Source organism: Terrapene carolina, unplaced genomic scaffold, assembly GCF_002925995.2.
Source record: "Terrapene carolina triunguis isolate 2854851 unplaced genomic scaffold, T_m_triunguis-2.0 Scaffold48, whole genome shotgun sequence".
NCBI classification, from domain to species: Eukaryota; Metazoa; Chordata; order Testudines; family Emydidae; genus Terrapene; species Terrapene triunguis.
In genome coordinates, this window is record NW_020664399.1 from 615,776 (window position 1) to 637,741 (window position 21,966).

Consider the following 21,966-nt stretch of genomic DNA (forward strand, 5'->3'; position numbering starts at 1 on the left):
GGGAGGGGGCTCTGGGCTGGGGCAGGGGTGCTGGCTCCAGCTGGGGGTGTGGGCTCTGGGGTGGGGCTGGGGATGAGGGCTTGGGGTGCAGGAGGGGGCTCCAGGTTGGGGCCAAGGGATTTGGAGTGCAGGAGGGGGCTCAGGGCTGGGACAGGGGAGTGGGATGCAGGAGGGGGTATGGGCTCCATCTGGAGGTGCGGGTTCTGGTGTGGGTCCAGGGATGAAGGGCTTGGGTTGCAGGAAGGGCTCAGGGCTGGGGAAAGGTATTGTGGTGTGGGAAGGGGTGAGGGGTGCAGGGTCTGGGAGGGGGTTTGGGTGTGGGAGGGGGCTCAAGGCTGGGGCAGGGGGTTGGGGTGCAGAAGGGGGTGGGGTGCTGGCTCTGAGAGGGAGTTAGGGTGCAGGAGGGAGTTTGGGGTGCAGGCTCCAGCTGGCCAGCGCTTACCTCAGGCAGCTCCCAGGAAGTGGCCAGCATGTCTGGCTCCTAGGCAGAGGTGCAGCCAGGGGGCTCTGTGCGCTGCCTGCAGGTGCTGCCCCTGCAGCTCAGGGTGGGGGTAGCATGTGGAGCCCCCGGGGCAACCCCTGCACCTAGAAACCGGACATGCCGGCCGCTTCTGGGAGCCACAGCAGGCAGGGAGCTTGCCTTAGCCCTGCTGTGCCACTTACTGGACTTTGAGCGGCCCACTCAGTGGTGCTGACTGGAGTTATCAGGGTCCCTTTTTGACCGGGTGTTTCAGATGCCTGGCAACCCTGAGTGGGGGGTGCACGGGCATATGGGGGGGGAGAAGGGGTGGCCGAGTTAGGGTACAGGGAGGGGGTGCAGGGCCACATGGGGATGGGGGAGGAGGGGTGGCTGAGTGAGGGTGCAGGGACACGGGGGGGGGAGAGTGACTGAGTGGAGGTGCAGGGCTGGATGGGGGAGGGGTGGCTGAATGGTGGTGCAGGGACATATGGGGACAGGGAAAGATGTGCTTGACTGAGCGAGGCTAAGGGTCAGCCAGGGTCTACATGGGGGAGGCTCCTCAACCCCCTACCAATCCCTCTTCTCCCACCCCCCCCACCCCCCAAAACCCCATTCCATGCTTCTCCTATCCACACCCAACAACCATCCAGGTTCACTCCCAGGCTCCTTCCCAGCAATTACTTCCCTCTCCCTCAGCTCCTCCGTTATGGTGACTTTGTCCAAGCCTTTGTACTGCTTCTGAGGAGTGCAGGAAATGTTTCTGTATTGCTGTTTAAATGAATTATTACTCAAAGTTCTATATTAATATATCTAGTCAGGAATCTATTCTCCAATAAACATTTCCTGATTCTTTTTTGTTGTTTGTATTGTTACAGATATACTTGCTGACAGGTATTTTGAAATAAATTACCAACGTAATTATATTGTTTTGACAAATAAAATATGCAGAATTTTAAAGCATTGTGTACAGACTTTTTTATTTTTTTGGTGCAGAATTCCCTCAGGCGTAATGTCTTTAATATCGGCAAACTTTTCTGTGACTTCAATTTTGAAAAATGGTCATGAGAGAGATAAAATAAACACGGAACCTAGTGACCCCTGATCTACAGCCAGAGCTTCAATGCCACTCACATGAAGATCAAACCCAATTTGTGAAACTCCTGGTGAGCCCACACCCTTGTGGGACAAAAGAGAGCAGCTCATCATATTGTCTCTAATTATAGTGCAAAGCAGGGGAAAACACATGCCCTGGCAGGGAGCAGATCGGTGAGGAAGAGGCAACCGATTCCCCCAAATGCATCAGCCCAGGGGGCCGGGGTTAAGATCGGTGGCACTTCATAAGAAATCTGTGTCCTCCGTGACACGCACAGAGCACCAGCCTGCCTCGCAAGACGGAGAAACCTTACAAACTGATTAAATAGTCGCCTCTCCGCTCCGCCTCCGCAGGCAAGTTCACAGGGGCGTGCGGGGAGCGCGCGCTGTATCTTTAAAAGGCTGCAGCCCCCCAGCCTGGCCCTCCCCTGCCCGGCCCTCTCGGCCCGAGGAGCGATTGATGCGGGGAGGAGGCGCCTGGCGCTAACAAAAGTCTGCGGCGCCGGAGCGGGCGGAGCGGGGCTGCGAGCGTGGCCCGTCCCGGCGCGGGGCCGAGCAACAAGTGGCTGCTGCTCAGCAGCGCCGGCGGGACCCGAGGAGCAGCGGCTCCTCCCCAGCGAGCTGCGGAAGGCGCATCAGTCCCTGCCGGCGGGCGGAGGTGGAGGCTGCGTCCTGGGATTGCTGCTGACCCGTGTGTGGATTATAACTGGAGCTGCTGCCCAGGCGTGGTGCCCGCAGCTGGGGCCTGAGGGGGCGAGTGCACTGGGGACTTTCTCCCCCCCTTTGGGGTGGCTGCTTGGGGCGGGGCTGGTTCTCCCTGAAGGACCCGAGCGCCTGTAGCATGTAAAAGCCGAACCTCCGCACCAGCGGGGTCCCCGCCCCAGTCGCCTCCTTTCTGTGCCGGGGAGCCATGGTGTGTGCTGGCAGCAGGAGAGCATGAAGCCTGCAGGATGGGCGCGAACAATGGCAAACAGTACGGCAGTGAGGGTGAGTGAGCCCAGCCCAGCTACTCGCCGGGCGCCTTGGGCGGGACCCTGCTCCCCTCGCCTTCCCTCCTCGGGCTGGGGCGGACGGGCGGGGACGTTCAGCCGGCTGCTGCGGAGTTGGCTTTGTGTGTCCCCCAGCCCGGGAGTGGGAAAAGTTCCCTTCCCAGGCAGTAGGGAGAGCGGGGGAGGGGGCTGGCCAGTTGCGGGGTGGGTTTGGCTCGCTTCCCTTTGTATCCCAACTTTTGAAGCTTGTTTTATTCGGGCATCTCCTTGTTTGCAGTTGTGGAGGAAGGGGGAAGTTTTCCGGCCACCAGATGGGTGGCATAGGCAATATCAGGGATGTTCAAACAAATATTTCCTATACATTCGTGTAAAGGAGCCGGACCTTAGATGGGAGCTAGAAACCCCAGGTCTAAAATACACCGCTCCTCTCCAGCCTCACTGCGCTTCCTTTTCAGCCTCAGCTACATTTTATGCCCACTCCTGTATCGACACCAATTGGTCACTCCGCAAATCTGGTTACTTTTACATAGCTCCCATCGCTCTTGAGTGCTGCCTGTATGCGCTTTACATGCAGTAACCCTTTCCCACCTGGGTGGCTCTGCCTCACAGAACTGCTGCTCCATAGCTTTGAAGTGTCTACAGCAAAGTTTTCCTGGTGTGTCAACTGACCCGTCTCTCTCCCTGACAGCTCCTTGTACGCGTCTGTTCTCTCTGCAGACTGAGTCAGCAGTGTTGGCTAAGGAATGATAATTGGTCTGTTATCTTCGTGTCATCAAAGTTATTGGCAGGGAACATTTATATTTCCAAGACTTTTGGCAAATGGAAAGCTTCTGAAAGAAGCTGCCAGAGAGAGTAAAAGACTAAAAGTGCTTCTTTTTATTTTTTCTTGTAGTAGTAAAAGAAATTGGCTTCCCCCTTTAAAGAGTGAGCACAACTGCAATAAATTAACTGAATAAATTCTACTGCAATAGCCTATTTGTAGGGGTATTAACTTTGACATAAGTCTGCCATTATAAAGACTGCATTTTAAAATAATGACATTTTCCGCACAGGGAGCGGCAAGGTAGGGTCTGAGTTACTAGTTACTGACGAAACATATACACATTGATAGCTGAAGTAGTTGGGTGTACTTGTTACTTGGTTTTTGTTGCTGTACCTCATGCTCCCTTTATTGCTTTATCAGCCTGAAACCACCAGCAGAGTCTGTATTTTTAGTCATGTCAGTAACTTATTCCAAGGGTCATTCTGTCTGCCTGCTGCTGAGTGAAATCAAACACCTGGTTAGCCTTTCCAATTACTGTACTACCTCTTTGTTTACATCAGTGGTTCTCAAACTTTTGCATTGGTGACTCCTTTCATACAGCAAGCCTCTGAGTGTGATCCCCCCCCTTATACATTAAAAACACATTTTTATATTTAACTCTATTATAAATGTTGGAGGAGAAGTGGGGTTTGTGGGTGGAGGCTGACCTCGTGACCCCCTCAGGGGTCATAACACCCAGTTTGAGAACCTCTGATTTACATGATCTCGGTCCTAGTTTTAACAATGTGCTGTGAGCACCTTCAGGTAGGTGCTGAGCATCTTAATGCCCATTGACCTCAGTGGGAGTTAAGTGCACTTTAGCACTTCCCTTGATCAGGCCCTAGATGAGCAGAAGGGTAAATAATGGAGAGTGATATTTAGCCATTTTTAAATGGCTAAATCCTTTCCAGTTTTCATGTTCAGGCACTGGACCAGTTTCTGTTCTATGTAAACTACATCAGTGAGGCTTAAAATATGAGGCAATTAAAATTATTCTGCTGTGATAGGTTCTTCATCAACCCCTCCCCCACTGCATTATTTCTAATGCTTTGCAACTTGTTCTTGTATCCTATAAATCTTGTAGTATGCAGTGTGGTATATGACTGCTTCCTGTCTGAACAGCAACATTTTTAAACCCCAGGGAGAAAGAGAAAGAGACAGAGTTAATGTTCTCCAGCTGTTATCCATAAATGCTACCTCTGCAATTTCACTTCAGTGAAACTTTACTGTGTTTGGTTTTCGATACACAGGATCTAATTCATCCTTATAGAAACCTATTGGTTTCAATGGTTTGACCAGCAATAAATTTTGGTCTGCACTGAAGCATTGTAGGAGACTGCTGAAAAGGTCAGCTGGTAATAGGGGACCAATAGGAAGGTTTGAAAGTTTTCTGTTGCTCTGACTACAAAAGAGGCACTCTATTTTTATTCTTAAACTTCTAATGATCTTCTGTACAATTTACCCTCATGGTACCCAGGACAGTATAAAATCACTGGCTCTGTTTGTAGCTAGGCCTATGATCTGTTACATTCTTTGAGACTCCAGCAGGCAAGTGCCAAAGAATACACGTCACTCACATCGAAAATATGCATGAAGATAGTGACAGAAAGGAAAAACACCATTTTTTTTATACAGATACTGAAATTCCTTTCATTTACTGCCAAATGAGCTCCCCCTTCAAAAGAGCCTATGAAGTCAGAAATTTTACCAGCCAGAGATCTGATTTACTCTGGTACGGGTGTTCACATCAATTCTTACTATCAGAACTTATTCTAGAAATGGACCAACCATGTGTCTTGAAATCTGCATGTCGGAGTGTTTTGTGGGGGAGGAATTAGCATTCTAATCCCTGCGACTAAATTCACCACTCCACATTAGATCCAAAATTGGAATGGGCTTGTGCTTTAGTTCTGGTTTGTCAGCTGAAACCTTGGTTGCAAAGGGACACTATGTTTGGGGAAAATATTGTCTCCATCCCTCAACCTTCTCACAAATTCTTAGAGCCCTAATTGCAATTCATAAAGTGCCATTCTGTCTTTGGTGAATAGGGGTGGGGGACCCTGCACTGGGATGGTCAGCTGTCTTCCTCCCCCCACCCCCCATTCTGTGCAGTAGGGCTTTTTGGTGAAAGAACTCCTTTAACAACATGCAGGGGGATTATGGGATTGATGCAGTTAACAGAGATGGAGTACAGGGATTTTATGACTTTTTTTTTTTTAGGGTGCAGATATCCATGATGGAGGGGGAAGGGTGCGTGAGAGATTTCATATGACATTGTCCTGCTCTATGTAAGGGAGTGCACACCTCCCTGTCACCTCAATTCCTTTGCTGCCTTCATGTCCTCAGGCTAGATCTTCCCTAATTGTAGCTTCTTTTTTTTTTTTTCTTTTCTTATAGGTGGTTTGTGTAGAGTGGTATAGGCTATCTTATCATACATGGTCTGCCTTTGTCTCAGGAACCTTCGGCCCCTCAGGGGCTCAGCAAAATCCCTGTGAGTTCCTAAAGAGATGCGCCACCTGCTACTAGATCATATTGGAGACTGATGCCCATATCCAGTGCCTTCTATTTTGGCAGCAGATGTGCTTGGTAACCCAAGTGTGCAGTTTGCCATGACTTCATTCCCTGCACTAGAAGGGAGAGATGTTTGAGGATCCAAGCTCATTTGTCTTCTCAACACATACAGCCTGATACTCTGATGCACTCATTGAGTGTACTGAGACCAGCCTAAATTCCGAGATTCTTTGTCATGGGACCGAAGATATTTTTCTGTTCCAGTCTCAGCTCCACTTTTTCTCATGGGCCCAAGACTGGAATTTCCTTGGTCTTTTATGCTGGGACAGAATCTCTTACCTCATGTCACTGGTGCTGGCTAAATCAAAAGCAGCACCAAAGACCAAACTGGCAACTGCCTATTCAGCCCTCAATAGCCTTAACAACATGGAAGCACCCAGCTCTGTCTCTACTCCTCATTTGACATAGTTACCCCAGCCACCAACTCAACATCTATCCTCTGATGCCAATGCTTCTGTCTCCGTTCTACAAGTCCACACAGGTAATAGATAGGATAATGGAAAAAGGAAATGTGTCATCACAGGAGGGATGTAAGCAAAAGGAAAGTGGAAGCACCATCTTTCTGTTCCTTAATACTCCTAGCTCAATGAGGGCCTCAGGTACTAGCCAATGGCACCACTGCGGTCTCTTCTATACCCTTACAGAGGGAGACAGCTCTGCGCTGACATGGGCTCCTCACTATTTAAGATCTCAGCAATGCCTTCATTTTTCTCCATGCTGGCCTCTGTGTGGGGGTGAAGGGCACAAATGAGGCTACTAACCACTCCAAGCATATGCTTCTATGCTGCTTGATTCTGTGCTTGTACTGACTTCTCCAGTCTTAATCTGGAACTGCCTTCAACCCCTTAGGAGATGAACCTGGAGGGTTCCCCAGCTCGACGTCAAGACCCCCGTCACCTTTCGTCCCTTCAGATCCAGACATCAGGGAAGGATATCATGCGGGGCCCTCTCAAGCTTCTGAGGTAGCACCACATACAGGACTCCATGAAACCCTTGCTGGAGGCTGTGAGACTAACTCCCTCACTGATCTTGATACGGACTCTGATTCTGTTGCAGATACCTCCTCACCCAGTACCAAGGCAACCTTCCTTTCCAGCAGTGATACCAGCCCCAGCCCAGACCTTTAAGATCTGTGGGAGAATCTGCCTATATCTGAGTAATGGGATGAGACTCATTCAGAGGAATCTTAAAAATCTCCGTTGGAGGAACATGAGATGTCACCTTAGCAGAGGATCAGATTGGTGCTTCATTTGTTTCCCTTCATGACTAACACAGACAGTTTCAGGAACTACTGGGGAGAAAGGGAAATACACTACAGTTTGCAACTATAGCGTATGGCAGCAGAGACATCTATTGAACTTAATAAAATGCAAACCCTGGAGAAGCTGGTCCTACCCATCAGCTCTGGCCTTCTCAAGCTGACCAAGACTGGCTGTCTCTCTCTTCATTCTCATCCCCCTCCTGTATCCAAGAGTGGTAAGATGTATCCTGTATTAGCTGAAGGACACCTCCCTCTGACCAGCTCCATAGGTGAAATGGACAACACAGAAGAGAGTAAGGGGCACAGTGAGATACCTTGTTGGCCCTTCTGACAGGAGGGCGTAAGCTGGATGCTTTTGGCAGGATGTTTTACTCATCCAGCTAATTATCATACCGTGTCCCATTAATTATGCCCTATGGGACGCCCTGAACCCCACTGGAGTCTCTGTGCTTGGGGAACAGAAGGAAGCAGCCAGCACCCTGCTCACTGAGGGTCATGTACTTGCTAGGCAATTTCCAAGAGCGACATATGCATTGGTTCTCTTAGTGTACATTTGCAAAGGAGTACTTGGAGTTTGATGCATGCTTTCACCAGTCACTACCCCTTGGATTTAGCATTGCGCTCCAGTGGTCAGTTTCAGAGAGCTACCCTACTGCCTATATTAAGCTAAACTCCTTGTCCAGTCATCCTGGTGGAGCACTGCTTGTTGATCTTTGTCAAGTGAGGGTACACAGACCTTTGAAAAGTTACTTAACAGTAACTGTTGTTCAAGAATTTCCTCTGCATTCACACTACTTGCCAACCCCCCTCTTATCCCCCCTCCCCCCCCCCCCCCCCCCCCCGCCTGTGTAATCTTATTTAACATCGGGACTCTGGTTAGAAGGAACTGAGGTGGATGGAAGTGGGGCCAGGGCAAAGACATCTCCCTCTTGTGAGACTACTTGTGCATCCCCAACGGACACTGCCTTTAAGACAGATTGAATCTTTGTTTGAGATTCTTCTCAAACATGTTGAACCTCTTATCTGTGACTTGCTTTTTGAAAAATTTAAATCCAAAATTTGAGCTGTTGCTTGGGTGTGACTGGTCACCCTAAATCACAGGGTACTTTGTGTTTTCTGAGTGAGGCTCAGATGCTTAGTTACTAACGGTTCATGTTTAAAGGATGTAAGTAGCCATGCTGAATTTAGTGGGTCTGCTTGCATGCTTAGAGTTGAGCCTAAACATAAGAGTTTTCCGTTTCAGGATATGTATGGGGATAACTTTTGAGACACTGCACATCTTTGCAGAAAGGAGTGGGGAAGGAGAGATAGCTCAGTGGTTTGAGCATTGGCCTGCTAAACCCAGGGTTGTGAGTTCAATCCTTGAGGGGGCCACTTAGGGATCTGGGACAAAATCAGTACTTGGTCCTGCTAGTGAAGGCAGGAGGCTGGACTCGATGACCTTTCGGGGTCTCTTCCAGCTCTATGAGATAGGTATATCTCCATATATAAAGTAAATTCACTTTCTGGCATAAGTTTAAAACTTGTGCTCTGTGAGCATTCATGAAAATAAAGTTGGTCACATGCATCTTCCTGGCAAACAAACTTGTGTACACAGCTGAAGTGTTTTAATTTAAAATTTTCTGATTCTTACACAATATTTTTCTGCAGGATTCACCTACCTCTAGAAATTATTAAACATTCCAAAGTCCAGTTTGACTTGTTATAATATGGGTACTTGTATTTATCATGCATTTCACACAGTGTGGGCAATGACCATAGACTATTTTTTTAGGGAGTATGTACAAAATTTTAGACCGCAAATGACTTTCAAGTCTATAATAAAATGCCAGTCTCTTCTAATTTCAAACTTCCATGATCAAGTGATTGTATGAAGTGGTGTTGTAGCAGTGTTGGTCCCAGATATTAGACAAGGTAGGTGAGGTAATATCTTTGATTGGACCAACTTCTGTTGGTTGGAGAGACAGGCTTTCTTTGTGTAAGCTTGAAAGCTTGTCTCTCTCACCAACAGAAGTTAGTTCAATAAAATATATTACCTAACCCACCTTCTCTCTGTGATCAACTGAGAAGCTTATATCTCCTCCCAACGATTATCTGTCATTTGTGTTAGGTAAGCTGGTGGTGTATACTTTCATTTAAAGCTCTCTTTGCTATATATGGAAACTGCTCAACTGTTAAAATATTATTTCTAGACTTTGTAAAATAGGAAATTTCTATTGAATTCTAGAGCAAAGCTAACGAACATCTATGGGTTGGGGCTGTTTTTGCACCAGAAGAACTTGGATGGGGAGGGATTTTTTTTTTTAATGTTCCCTTGAGTAAAAGAATTTGTAGGAGCATATTGATCTCTGGAAAACATTGTTCATAATTGTCATCATTTCAGGGTAACTGCACCTGTATTCTCTCTCCATGATCCCTTGAGGGCACCCGCTTAAGTTTCTGGCTCCTAGCCATAACCTCTCTTGGGCAGAGACCCATGTCTCTCTCCATCCTGACTGGGGGTATTAAGACTGCACAGCTCCCTGTGTTACAGTGGTGTCCCCAGCAAGCCAGTGTGTCTAATTAAGCTGTGCTTCATTGCCCACCGTTATGAGTTACCACGCAGCTCCTTCTAAGCAACATGTTTATTCTTAAGGTAAAAGTATTAGAGAATACAGGTGCTAAAAAGCTTACTGGAAGTCACCCTGAGCTCCAACCTCGTGCTCTAGTAGATTTCAGTCCTTCAAAACCCACAAATAGATTCCCCCCCGCCCCCCACCCACCCATGTTTAGAAGTTCATCTATCTTAGATTCAGAACTGGAACAAAGTCTGGGCAGAGCAGCTTTTTCTTTTATACAGTTCAGATCTTTGTTACTGAAGGCCAGGATCAGGTAATAGGCAGATAAAGACTCTGTCCTCGGGGCATAGCTTCAAAATTCTGGGGGTTCTGCATAACTGGAGTTGGGTAACTTGCATTAACCTCTCACTAGGAATTCCCCAGGAAATCCACTTAGCACCTATTGTCCCCAAAGTCCATACTTGTCTCGCATACTTTCAATATAGTCTTTTTAACTCCCAGGTTTTATGATGTTCACATCTCCCCCAGAGAGGTTTCATATACTCCCAGCCCACAAAAATTAATATACATAATACAGTAAGGTTTTTCAAGGGCATTGAAGAAATTTCCTGCATATGTTTCAGTAATAACTTCATTTTAGATTTGAGAGTTACACCAGCACACTCTAGACTCTGAATTACAGAAGGCATAATTAAAACTTAATCCTTAAGAGCTTGTTCCTACAGTCATACTTGCACGAATAGCCTCACTGAAGTCAATTGATTACTCAGATGGGTGATCTTTCACAGTATTGGACATTAATTAATTTAATAGGAGTGTGTTTAATGTTGTCATTCACTTTCAGTCCCTTCACCACTAAGAAGGCCTTTCACCCATCTGCCAATGACCCAGCGTCAAGGAGGAGAGCTGAGTAGGGAAATGCCTTTGTCTGGCTTTTCTTTGTTTTCTGAATAACACAGATTTTTCATTCCATCATAAGAACTGTAAAGTTCAGCTTTTTTCAATAATATTTTGTTAAAATATATTTTCACTTTTTTTCCTTTTGCTCCTGAAGCAATGACTTATTTTAAGAAAAGTGCAATCTGAACAAATAATTTGCCTAACATTATTAATTAAAAAAATCATGAGGCTGAATTTAATTGATAGCTCAGGCAAGAGTTACATGTAGTGCAGACAGTTGCTGTGCAACTCTCCTATCATACAGTTTTGCTGGTGCACCTCTAAATTAATGGAGATATCCTATCTCCTAGAACTGGAAGGAACCTTGAAAGATCATCGAGTCCAGCCCCCTGCCTTCACTAGCAGGACCAAGTACTGATTTTGCCCCAGATCCCTAAGTGGCCCCCTCAAGGATTGAACTCACAACCCTGGATTTATAGGCCAATGCTCAAACCACTGAGCTATCCCTCCCCCCTATGTGCTTGTCTGAACAGTGATAGTCTGTCTGGCACTTTTTTTTTTTTTTTGATTGACACTAGGAGATGCTGTTGAAACCCATTCCATGTTCATGGAGCCTGTGACATGGTTCCCATATTTTTCATAGTAGTAATATGATATGGTTGTGTCATAATCATAATGTATTTTATGCAAGATAGGTCATGTGAGGTATCATTGGAAAGGTTATGATTTATTGAATATGATTATCCTATTTGTATGCATGTATCCTTTTTGTATCTAAAGTTAGGAATATTGACTATACATCTGTAGTACAAAAGTGTTTGCACCTGGGGAACGCCCACCCGACAGAATGCGATCAGTCTGGCTGGATAGCTGGGAACAAGTCAATGGACCATTAGGGAGAACAATAGGTCTTTGAAGATGCTAATTTCCAACTTTCCTGGGATGCTAGAAACTCATGGCTGCTTTGACACTGCAGAGTCATGTAATCACATCACCAGTGGACTCACTGATATTGTATCATGATTTTCCCACAGAGGGGGGGTGTGGGGAACCACATTGGAAAACAAAGGGTTCCCACCATATGTAAAATCTACTTAAGGCAGGGGAGTGACCTAATCAGCGTTCGTTCTTCATTGAATCCCTGCCCAGGATGACTGCTGTGAATATCTAAGGGCTTGTCTACACTTACCGGAGGAGCAATGCATCGGCAGTCAATTTAGCGGGTTTAGTAAAAACCTGCTAAATCAACCACTGATCGCTTTCCTAACAACTCCTGTACTCCACTGGATTGAGAAGAGTAAGGGGGGTCGACAGGAGAGTATCTCCAGTCGACACCACGTAGTGTGGACCCTGCGGTAAGTAGATCTAAGCTACATCCACTTGAGTTACACTATTAACAAGTCAACGTAGCTTAGATGGACTTTCATGCATAGTGTAGACAAGGCCTAATAAACAAAGACAAGTGTGTGTGTGTGTGTGTGTGTGGGGGGGGGGGGATAAGGACTGAGCCCAGGCTGGAAAAGGTGTCTGGCCTGTGAAAGGAATATCTGAAGTTTTAAGCTGCAAGCAAGAGCAGCTTGCCTTCAAGAATCTCTGCAATCTGCCTAAAACAACATTTAGGGTGAGAAATTACTACTTGTAACCAGTTTCTTGTAGTAGTTTAAGCTTAGATTGCTTTTGTTTTATTTGCTAAGTAATCTGCTTTGATCTGTTTGCTAACCCTTATCTCTTAAAATCTATCTTTTGTAGTTAATAAAGTTATTTTTGTTTTCTCTTAAACCAGTTTGTGGAATTCATAACTGGGGGGCAAAAAGCTGTGCACATCTTCCTCCACATTGAGGGAGGGGGCAAATTTCATGAGCTTTCGCTGTACAGTTCTCTGTGCAGTGCACAATGATACAATTTTGGGTTTACACTCCAGAGGGGGTGTGCACTTGAGTGCTGAGCAATTCCCTAGCTGAAGCCTTCCCATGCAGAGCTGATTTCAGTCTCTGTGTCTTTCTGCAGCTGTGTGTGTGCTGGAGGAGGCTTTAGGGCCTGGCTCAGCAGGACAGTGTAAGGGAGCCCAGGGTGGTGGAACAGGCAGGTTCAATGGTACTAGGGTTACCATATTTAAAAAATTAAAAAAAGAGGACACTCCATGGGGCCCTGGCCCCGCCCCTTTCCCACTCCCGGCCCTGCCCCAAATCTGCCCCTTCCCCAAAGTCCCTGCTCTAACTCCGCCCCCTCCCCTGAGCGCCCCGCATTCCTCTTCCTCCTCCTCCTCCTCCCTCCCAGCCACGCAAAAAGGGCTGCCCGAGCGCTACCGGCTTCACGGTTTGCCGGGCAGTCCCCAGACTCATAGACTCATAGACTTTAAGGTCAGAAGGGACCAATATGGTCATCTAGTCTGACCCCCTGCATGATGCAGGCCACAAAAGCTGACCCCCCCACTTTCCCTTAGCTCTGCTGTTGAAGTCTCCAGATCGTGATCTAAAGACTTCAAGACGCAGAGAATCTTCCAGCTTGCGACCCCTGCCCTATGCTGCGGAGGAAGGCGAAAAACCTCCAGGGCCACTGCCAATCTACCCTGGAGGAAAATTCCTTCCCGACCCCAAATATGGCGATCAGCAGAACCCCGAGCATACAGGCAAGATTCTCTAGCCAGACCCTCATTTGACCAGCGATGGCCGTTATTGCCTAATTGATTAGAATCACGTAATCCCATCAAACCATTCCCTCCATAAACTTATCTAGCCTAATCTTGAAGCCAGAGAGGTCTTTCGCCCCCACCGTTTCCCTCGGAAGGCTGTTCCAAAATTTCACCCCTCTGACGGTTAGAAACCTTCGTCTAATTTCAAGCCTAAATTTCCCCACGGCCAGTTTATATCCATTCGTTCTCGTGTCCACATTAGCACTGAGCTGAAATAATTCCTCCCCCTCCCTGGTATTTATCCCTTTGATATATTTAAAGAGAGCAATCATATCCCCCCTCAGCCTTCTTTTGGTTAGGCTAAACAAACCAAGCTCCTCGAGTCTCCTTTCATAGGAAAGGTTTTCCATTCCTCGGATCATCCTAGTTGCCCTTCTCTGTACCCGTTCCAGTTTCAGTTCATCCCTTTTAAACATAGGAGACCAGAACTGCACACAGTACTCCAAGTGAGGTCTCACCAGCGCCTTGTATAACGGAAGCAGCACCTCCCTGTCCCTACTAGAAATACCTCGCCTTATGCATCCCAAGATCGCATTCGCTTTTTTCACAGCCACGTCGCATTGCCGACTCATAGTCATCCTGCGATCAACCAGGACTCCGAGGTCCTTCTCCTCCTCAGTCACTTCTAACCTATGCGTCCCTAGCTTATAACTGAAATTCTTATTAGTCATCCCTAAATGCATCACCTTACACTTCTCACTATTAAATCTCATCCTATTACTAATACTCCAATTTACAAGGTCATCCAAGTCTCCCTGCAGAATATCCCGATCCTTCTCCGAGTTGGCAATGCCTCCCAACTTTGTGTCATCCGCAAACTTTATCAGCCCACTCCTACATTCGGTTCCGAGGTCAGTAACGAATAGATTAAATAAAATCGGACCCAGAACCGAACCTTGAGGAACCCCACTGGTGACCTCCCTCCAATCTGACAGTTCACCTTTCAGTACTACCCGCTGCAGTCTCCCCTTTAACCAGTTCCTTATCCACCTCTGGATTTTCCTATCGATCCCCATCTTATCCAATTTAACCAATAATTCCTCATGCGGAACCGTATCAAACGCTTTACTAAAATCGAGGTATATTAGATCCACCGCATTTCCTTTATCTAGAAGGTCTGTTACTTTCTCAAAGAAGGAGATCAGGTTGGTTTGGCATGACCTGCCTTTCGTAAACCCATGTTGTAATTTGTCCCACTTGCCATTCACCTCAAGGTCCTTAACTACTTTCTCCTTCAAAATTTTTTCCAAGACCTTACATACTACAGAAGTTAAACTAACAGGCCTGTAGTTACCCGGGTCACTTTTTTTCCCCTTCTTGAAAATAGGAACCACATTAGCTATTCTCCAGTCCAACGGTACCACCCCCGAGTTTACAGATTCATTAAAAATTGTCGCCAAGAGGCTCGCAATTTCTCGCGCCAGTTCCTTCAGTATTCTAGGATGAAGATCATCCGGTCCGCCCGATTTAGTCCCGTTTAGCTGGTCAAGTTTGGCTTTCACCTCTGATACTGTAATGTCTATCCCCCCTCCTCTATTCCCCTCTGTCCTACTCCCTCTATTCCTAAACCCTTCATTAGCCTTATTAAAGACCGAAGCAAAATATTCATTTAGATATTGTGCCATGCCTAGATTATTCTTAATTTCCACTCCATCCACATTCTTCAGCGGTCCCACTTCCTCTTTCATTGTTTTCTTCCTATTTATATGGCTATAAAACCTCTTACTATTGGATTTAATTCCCCTCGCAAGGTCCAACTCTACACGGCTTTTGGCCTTTCTCACCGCTGCAAGTAATCTTGTCTTCTGTTCACTTGCTATCTTCTGTGAATGATCCTCTGTCCTCCTGGGGTTCCCAACTCTGGCTATTCCATTGTCTCTTATAGGAGTAGCCCCGTGTGACACTACACCCCATATTCTTCATAGAGATAATGTTATGATCTGAATATGGCATAGTTAAGATGTTTTATGCAAGATGGGTCTTGTGAGAGATCATTGGAAAGGTTATGATTTACAGAATGTGATTATTCTATTTGTATGCCTGTATCAATTCTGTATCTGAAGTTAGTCAGTATTCCTATGTATCAATTGCAAAGGTGTTTGCACCTAGGGATCACCCACCAGGCAAAATGGAATCAGTCTGGCTGGTTAGTCAATAAACCATTAGGGAGAACAACAGGACTTTGAAGATGCTAATCTCCAACCTTCCTGAGAAGTTTCCTGGGATGCTGCTTTGACACTGCAGGGTCATGTGATCATGTCACCTGGTACTGGATCCCATCTTGACCTGCTAGTATTTTTCCCAAAAAAGGGGTGGAGATGAAACTGGGAAACAAAGGATTACCGCCATATGTAAATCCTATTTAACTCACTCCCAAGCATTAATCAGGGTTGGTTCTTCACTGAATCCCCGCCCAAGAAGACGGCTAAAAACACCTAAGACTGAACTGGGGAAGAGCTGGACCCAGGTTAGAAGGCGTCTGGCCTATGAAGGGAATATCTGGAATTCTAAGCTGCAAGCAAAAGAAGTTTGTCTTCAGAAATCTCTGCAACCTGCTTAAAACAACATTTAGGATGAGAAATGACTACTTGTAGCCAGTTTCTTTAGTGTATTAAGCTTAGTTTGCATGTTTGCTTTATTTGCTCAGTAATCTACCTTGATCTGTTTGCTATCCCTTATAATCACTTAAAATCTATCCTTTGTAGTTAATAACTTGTTTTGTTTTCTAAAACCCAGATTGCGCAATTCATAACTAGTGGGGAGCAAAAGGCTGTGCATATCTTCCTCCACATTGAGAGAGGGAGTGAATTTCATGAACTTATGCTATATAGTTTTCTGTGCAGTGCAAGACAACACAACTTTGGGTTTACACTCCAGAGCGGGTATGCACGTGAGTGCTGGGCAATCCCAGAGCTGAGTCTTCCCACCAAGAGCTGATCAGTGTCTGTGTCTTTTTTGCAGCTGGGTGTGGCCCTACCTGTGTGTGTGTGTGTCTGTGTGCGCGTGCGTGCTGGAGGAGACTTGAGGGCCTGGCTCAGCAGGACAGGGTGAGGGAGCCCAAGCTGGTGGAACAGATCGGCTCAGTGGGACCCCAGTAAATCAGGTGGCACCCCGGATGGGGGCGGGAGAGGCAACCCATCACACTGCTCTTTTCTTTTTTTTTCTTGCCCTTCCACCTCCTCTTGTTGCCTGCCACACCCCTGCATTTTCCAACTCAGCAAACCTATTCCTCAGCTGTATTTCTCCTTCACTAGCCAGTCTTTTTCCTTTGCCTTGTTCTCATAGTCACATGCCACTTTCTTCATCAAGCATTCTACCCTCAGTTTTCTGGTCCAGCATGTGTCTGAAAGTCTTGAGGTTTCCCTTCAGCCTTCCTGTCCATCGTCTGCTCAAATCCCCTTTGAAACTCAACCATAGTTTCTAGCAGCATCTCCAAACCTCAGATCTTCTCTTCCATCCTCTGTAGCTGCCATAGTCCTCCCTCCTGATCTTTTGTCAAGAAGGAAAAACAAGAACCCAATTCCGTTCTCACAAAAAACATTCTCCCCAAGCTCCCTTGTTTTTAGCTCTGGTTCAGATTCTGCTGCCAGTTACATCAAGGACAGAACTTGTTCTACCTGTGCTTGGTTGGATACCTTAAGTAAAAGGTATGAGTTGGATGGAGCTTTGGAGAAGGTCTAGGTCCGTTTCTTTAAATCTGAACTGGTTCTCCCCATCCCCAAATGTTAGTTATGGTGATGGTGACAAGCTGAGGTGCCCTAGCAGTGGGGTAGAAGTTCTAGGAGGAAGATGGTTTTCAACCTGTTCCATAGTATGACCCCGTGTTACGAAGTTTTTGGCCTTTTCCATTTATTTAACCTTTAAAGAAGGGAGGCTGCTCATGACCACTTCACCTTCTCTCAAACTTTGCAACCCTGTAGGCTCAGAACCCATGTTCTAGGACAAATATTTTCTTTTGATAAACTTCCCCTATGGATTATATCAACGTACACTATATGTTTAGGATGCATAATTGGCACAGAGGCAATGATAATTGGGAATGTTTATTTAAACTTTTTTCTTTTATGACTCTTTATGATCAATGAAGTCCTTGACTAAAAATGCAATCTTGGGGTCTGATCCTATAGATAGGTGCACAGAAGTCCATTAACTTACAAATTGTATACTGAATATTGCATTGACTGCCATGGTTTTCACTCTGGTCTCAGTTCTGTCATAGTACATGTCTTCTGGATCAGGGTCTGGACATGCATTATTGGTGTAGCAACCTGTATACCGAAACATCTAGTACAGTGGCACTTCTGAATTGCAGAGTAGAGTCATGATTAGATTAACATAGACATTACATTCTTGCTGCAGTACAGTAAATGGTAATCCTATACCTAACCTGAGCTATATATTCCAGGGAATTAATGGCTTGGAGTACTAGTAAATCCGCCTAAAAATGTTTCTTGGAGGAAAGAAAGAGGAAACAGGAAGTTCTCTCTCGTGCTTGTGTTTGAATCAGGAAATTCCTGTCTACAGCTACATAAATTTGTCTCATTAATGTCTTAAATCATGTGAAGTGTCTCTTTCTCTCTCTGGGACTTATGGACAAGTGATTCACACTGGGAGTTTTTTGTTTTTTGCGGAATTGTATATTTACGAGCACATCTCTGGACTCTGAAGTTCCAGGTTTATTAGACCACAGCCAAATGATTAAATGGGTTTATTTTGTCAGAAGGAGACAGTGTTATATTGCTTTGCTCCATAAATTTACTTCTCTGATGCAGAAGAAATGAGTTTTTGCCCTGAAAATTGGAGCTTGCATTTAGCTGCTTACAGTTAAGTGTAGTCCCCATAACAAATTTCTTGGGTCAGATTTTGGCCTTAGCTATGTCCTCCATCACAGTGGTTTGGTCTCGCCAAGAGGCTGTTCATGCTCCCCTGAAGACTCCCAGAACTTGAGCAGTATAGGGCTGAATTTGCAGTCCTCCCTTCATAAGGTTGTGCTGGGGAAGGAGTGGCTAGAGTGTTTTGCCTTCTAGCTATTCTGGACTGAGGTGTAGATACTCAGGTAATCATGATATTGTTACACTTTGATCTGTCCACATGTAGTTAGTATATTGCTTGGATTGCAAACTACATAAGGACCATAATGAAGAGGTAGCATCAACATATCAAGCTGGAGGGAATGTGTTGTAATAAACTGCCATGTTAGATCCCATTTTAAATATCTCTCGGTGAGCTGGAAGAGGAATTAAACAGCATGTTAATGACAGCTGGTCATGCTATGTAAGGAGGAGTTCTGGAACATCAGTGTGAACAGAACTAATGTAAAGGGGGTAGAGAGGCTGGAAACATTGACAGAACACCACAGTGATGATTAACTAGAAAAAATGCAAGTTCTCGTCTCCGATGGAGAGAGTCGAAATGCTTTGTATGGGATTTAACCCCCCCCACCTCCCTCCATCCTGAAAGCGGTAATACAGAATGAGAGTTTGGAGTAAAAGATAGCAAAGTACTGCCCCACCACAATGCAAAACCATGTATTAAAAAACAGGAGATGTTTGGGGCTGTGCTTGAAGAGGTAGGTATCCGTGACAAAGCATGGCGTCTATATGGCTTTGATGTGACTTCATCTGGAACACTGAAATAATCTAACTAGCACTGTGGGGATGTATCATCCTTACGCCAACCTAATGGAAAGTTCCATGAGAAGGTAAGGGTCACGATGGGACACTTGCCTGGCAATGGCTCATGGCCTTGTAAGACAAAGGCGCCCCCTGGTGGTCTAGGGATTATATAAGATGAGGTAAACAAGGTAATAAATTGGTTGAACCAATCGGTGTGGGGCTATACATGTGATAAACACATGATTCTCCTTCTTGTCCAATCCGTAGATGTGTGATTATAGCCTAATTGTGTTATGTAATGCCGAGAAAGACTATAAAAGAAAGCTTGTAATAAACAGGATTCGATTCAGCTTGCAACCACATTGGTCGTGTGCTTTATCTGCTCCGCATGGGACCCCACATAGCACAGTATCAGAAAGATGACATCTTGGAGGGAGTCTGTAGAAGAGCAGAAGGGATTAATTTGACTGTGTGTATGTGTGTTAAAATTTCAATAAATGACTCAAAGGATATATGGATATACAAATGTTTTTAGAGTGTAAACACTAGAGATTGCGGAACTACTCATGATTGTATGAATTGAAGGAATGAAACTAAGAAAGCGTGCATGTAGAACTTATTTATTTATATTGTTTAGGAATGCCAGTCATAGACCAGGAGCCCCTTGTGCTTGGTAATGAACAAACTTGACACAGGCAGTCCCTGGCCGAAATTGCTTATAATCAAAGTATAAAGCAGACAAGCATGCTGAATGACAAGGAGATAGATTCCACTACCTAACAGATCTTCTTTAGCTCTATTTTTCATAAATTTTGTCTAGTATATTAAACTATATTTGAGGGAGCTTTTTTTATCAGTGTCACAAATGTCATTACTTTTTTTTTATCAAGTTAATGATCAGTAATAGGTTCTGAAATGTGAAATATAATTAAATTGTGGAAATTATTGTTCTACTGAAGATCATGTCTTTTTTGAATTTCCAACTCTTGGAATTGAGAGGGATGGGTATAAATGCCCGAAAACAGGGAGCATGCATTTAAAATGTTGCTCAGTTACAATCCATAGTGGTGCTAGCTCTCAGGCAATCAGAAGGCTTCTGCTTTCCTGGTGTCCCATGTTGCTGCTTTCCTATGAATTTCAGTAGTAGTAAATGAAAAGTTTCTGGACAGTTGTGTGCAGTGTGCCATGGGATTGTATAGATTGCTACAATTGACTGGATCATTGAAAAGTTTGACAGTGGCCATTATATGAACTTCTTCCTGTTCCCGCTAAACTCTCATTCAATGTCTTTTTTCACATGTCGTTGGACAGTTTAGGCCAGGAGTCGGCAACCTTTCAGAAGTGATGTGCCGAGTCTTTGTTTATTCACTCTAATTTAAGGTTTCGCGTGCCAGTAATACATTTTAACATTTTTAGAAGGTCTCTTTCTATAAGTCTATAATATACAACTAAACTATTGTTGTATGTAAAGTAAATAAGGTTTTAAAAATGTTTAAAAAGCTTCATTTAAAATTAAATTAAAATGCAGAGCCCCCCGGACTGGTGGCCAGGACCCGGGCAGTGTGAGTGCCACTGAAAATCAGCTTGTGTGCCGTCTTTGGCACGCGTGCCATAGGTTGCCTACCCCTGGTTTAGGCAGATACAGAGGTAAAACGTCACTAGCACACTTCCCAACTATGCCTGGCCATACCTTGATGCATTATTGAAAGTCAAAAATCTGAAGTATGGTAGTGATGTCACTTTGTTCTGAAGTGACTAGGGCTTATCCTGACTGGGGCCTTACATAATTTCAGCACTTAACTTTGTAAAAACAGTTTTGTAGCCCACGAAACCTATGGAGCTAGATACAGATGTTTAAGTTCTTTTTGTGTATAAAAAACTGCCTATCCCTTGAAACCTTAGTTTCGCCTTGTCATTAGTGCGTGTGCGTGTGCGTGTGCGTGTGCGTGTGCGTGTGCGTGTGTGTGTGTGTGTGTGTGTGTGTGTGTGTGTGTGTGTGTGTGTGTACATATTGCACCTAAACATTTCTAAGAAATGTCTCTGCAGACATGAAAGCTATTTTGTTTTCTGGCTCCATCCTCCATGTATGCTCTTGCATATGGAGGCTTTACTTTTGTTCATTCTTGTTTTTTTTCCCCTTAAGTTAAAATAAAAGCCATTGAGGACTAAAAGCATATGTGTTGCTCTCTGTGTACTGTAACTTAATCACCCAAAGACTTGCAGTCAGTAGGAGAGGTGACTGGACAAAATAGACACACTGAGACTTTAGGAGCAAGAACTTCAGTTTCTACTTATTTCTGGCAGACTGCCATCTGTTAAACTTGTTTTTAATATTTTTCGACAATTAAAAACAAGCTTCCTAAACTCAAGGGAATTCAACTTGCTTCATAATGTAACACTGGCACAGGACTACATTGTACCATCCTAGAAAATTAAAATAAAAAGTAACTGATCATGAACAGGGTATAATTTGTAGTATAAAATAAAACATAAGTGAAAAATCATTTCAGTATTTATTTTAAACTTGGAAGGAAATCCTGTCCTCTGTTCTCACACTGATATAGCCATGAGCTCATCAAATCCTAGTTAAGAATACATGACCAAAATACATATCCTACTAGAAAGGTAAGGATTTGCTGCTTCCCTGTTTTCTCTTTTTTGATTTGGTTCAAAAGGAGTTAAATCCCAGATCCATATTATTCTGACAGTTTCTATTTAGCAGGTTAACTACTGAGTTTAGAAAGGACTCTGGATTACTTTCCAGTGATCTAAACTATATAGTAGAACCTCAGAGTTATGAACAGCAGAGTTACGAACTGACCAGTCAACCACACACTACTTTTGGAACTGGAACTATGCAATCAGGCAGCAGCAGAAACCAAAATATAAAAAAAAAATTAAAAAGCAAATACAGGATAGTACTGTTAAACGTAAACTACTATAAAAATAAAGGGAAAGCAGCATTTTTCTTCTGCATAGTAAAGTTTCAGAGCTGTATTAAGTCGATGTTCAGTTGTAAACTTTTG

At 44.9% G+C, this 21,966-nt stretch overlaps 1 protein-coding gene across 1 annotated transcript in view; it reads left to right on the top strand.

Annotated features, from left to right (window-relative positions):
- Positions 1–2,206: 2,206 nt before the first annotated feature.
- Positions 2,207–21,966, top strand: part of FBXL7 (F-box and leucine rich repeat protein 7) — a 363,745-nt gene continuing 343,985 nt past the window's right edge. Inside the window, exon 1 of the mRNA XM_026656412.2 lies at positions 2,207–2,539. Within this exon, the coding sequence (XP_026512197.1) occupies positions 2,503–2,539 (37 nt within the window). The 5' untranslated portion in view covers positions 2,207–2,502. The remainder of the gene's footprint in view (positions 2,540–21,966) is intronic.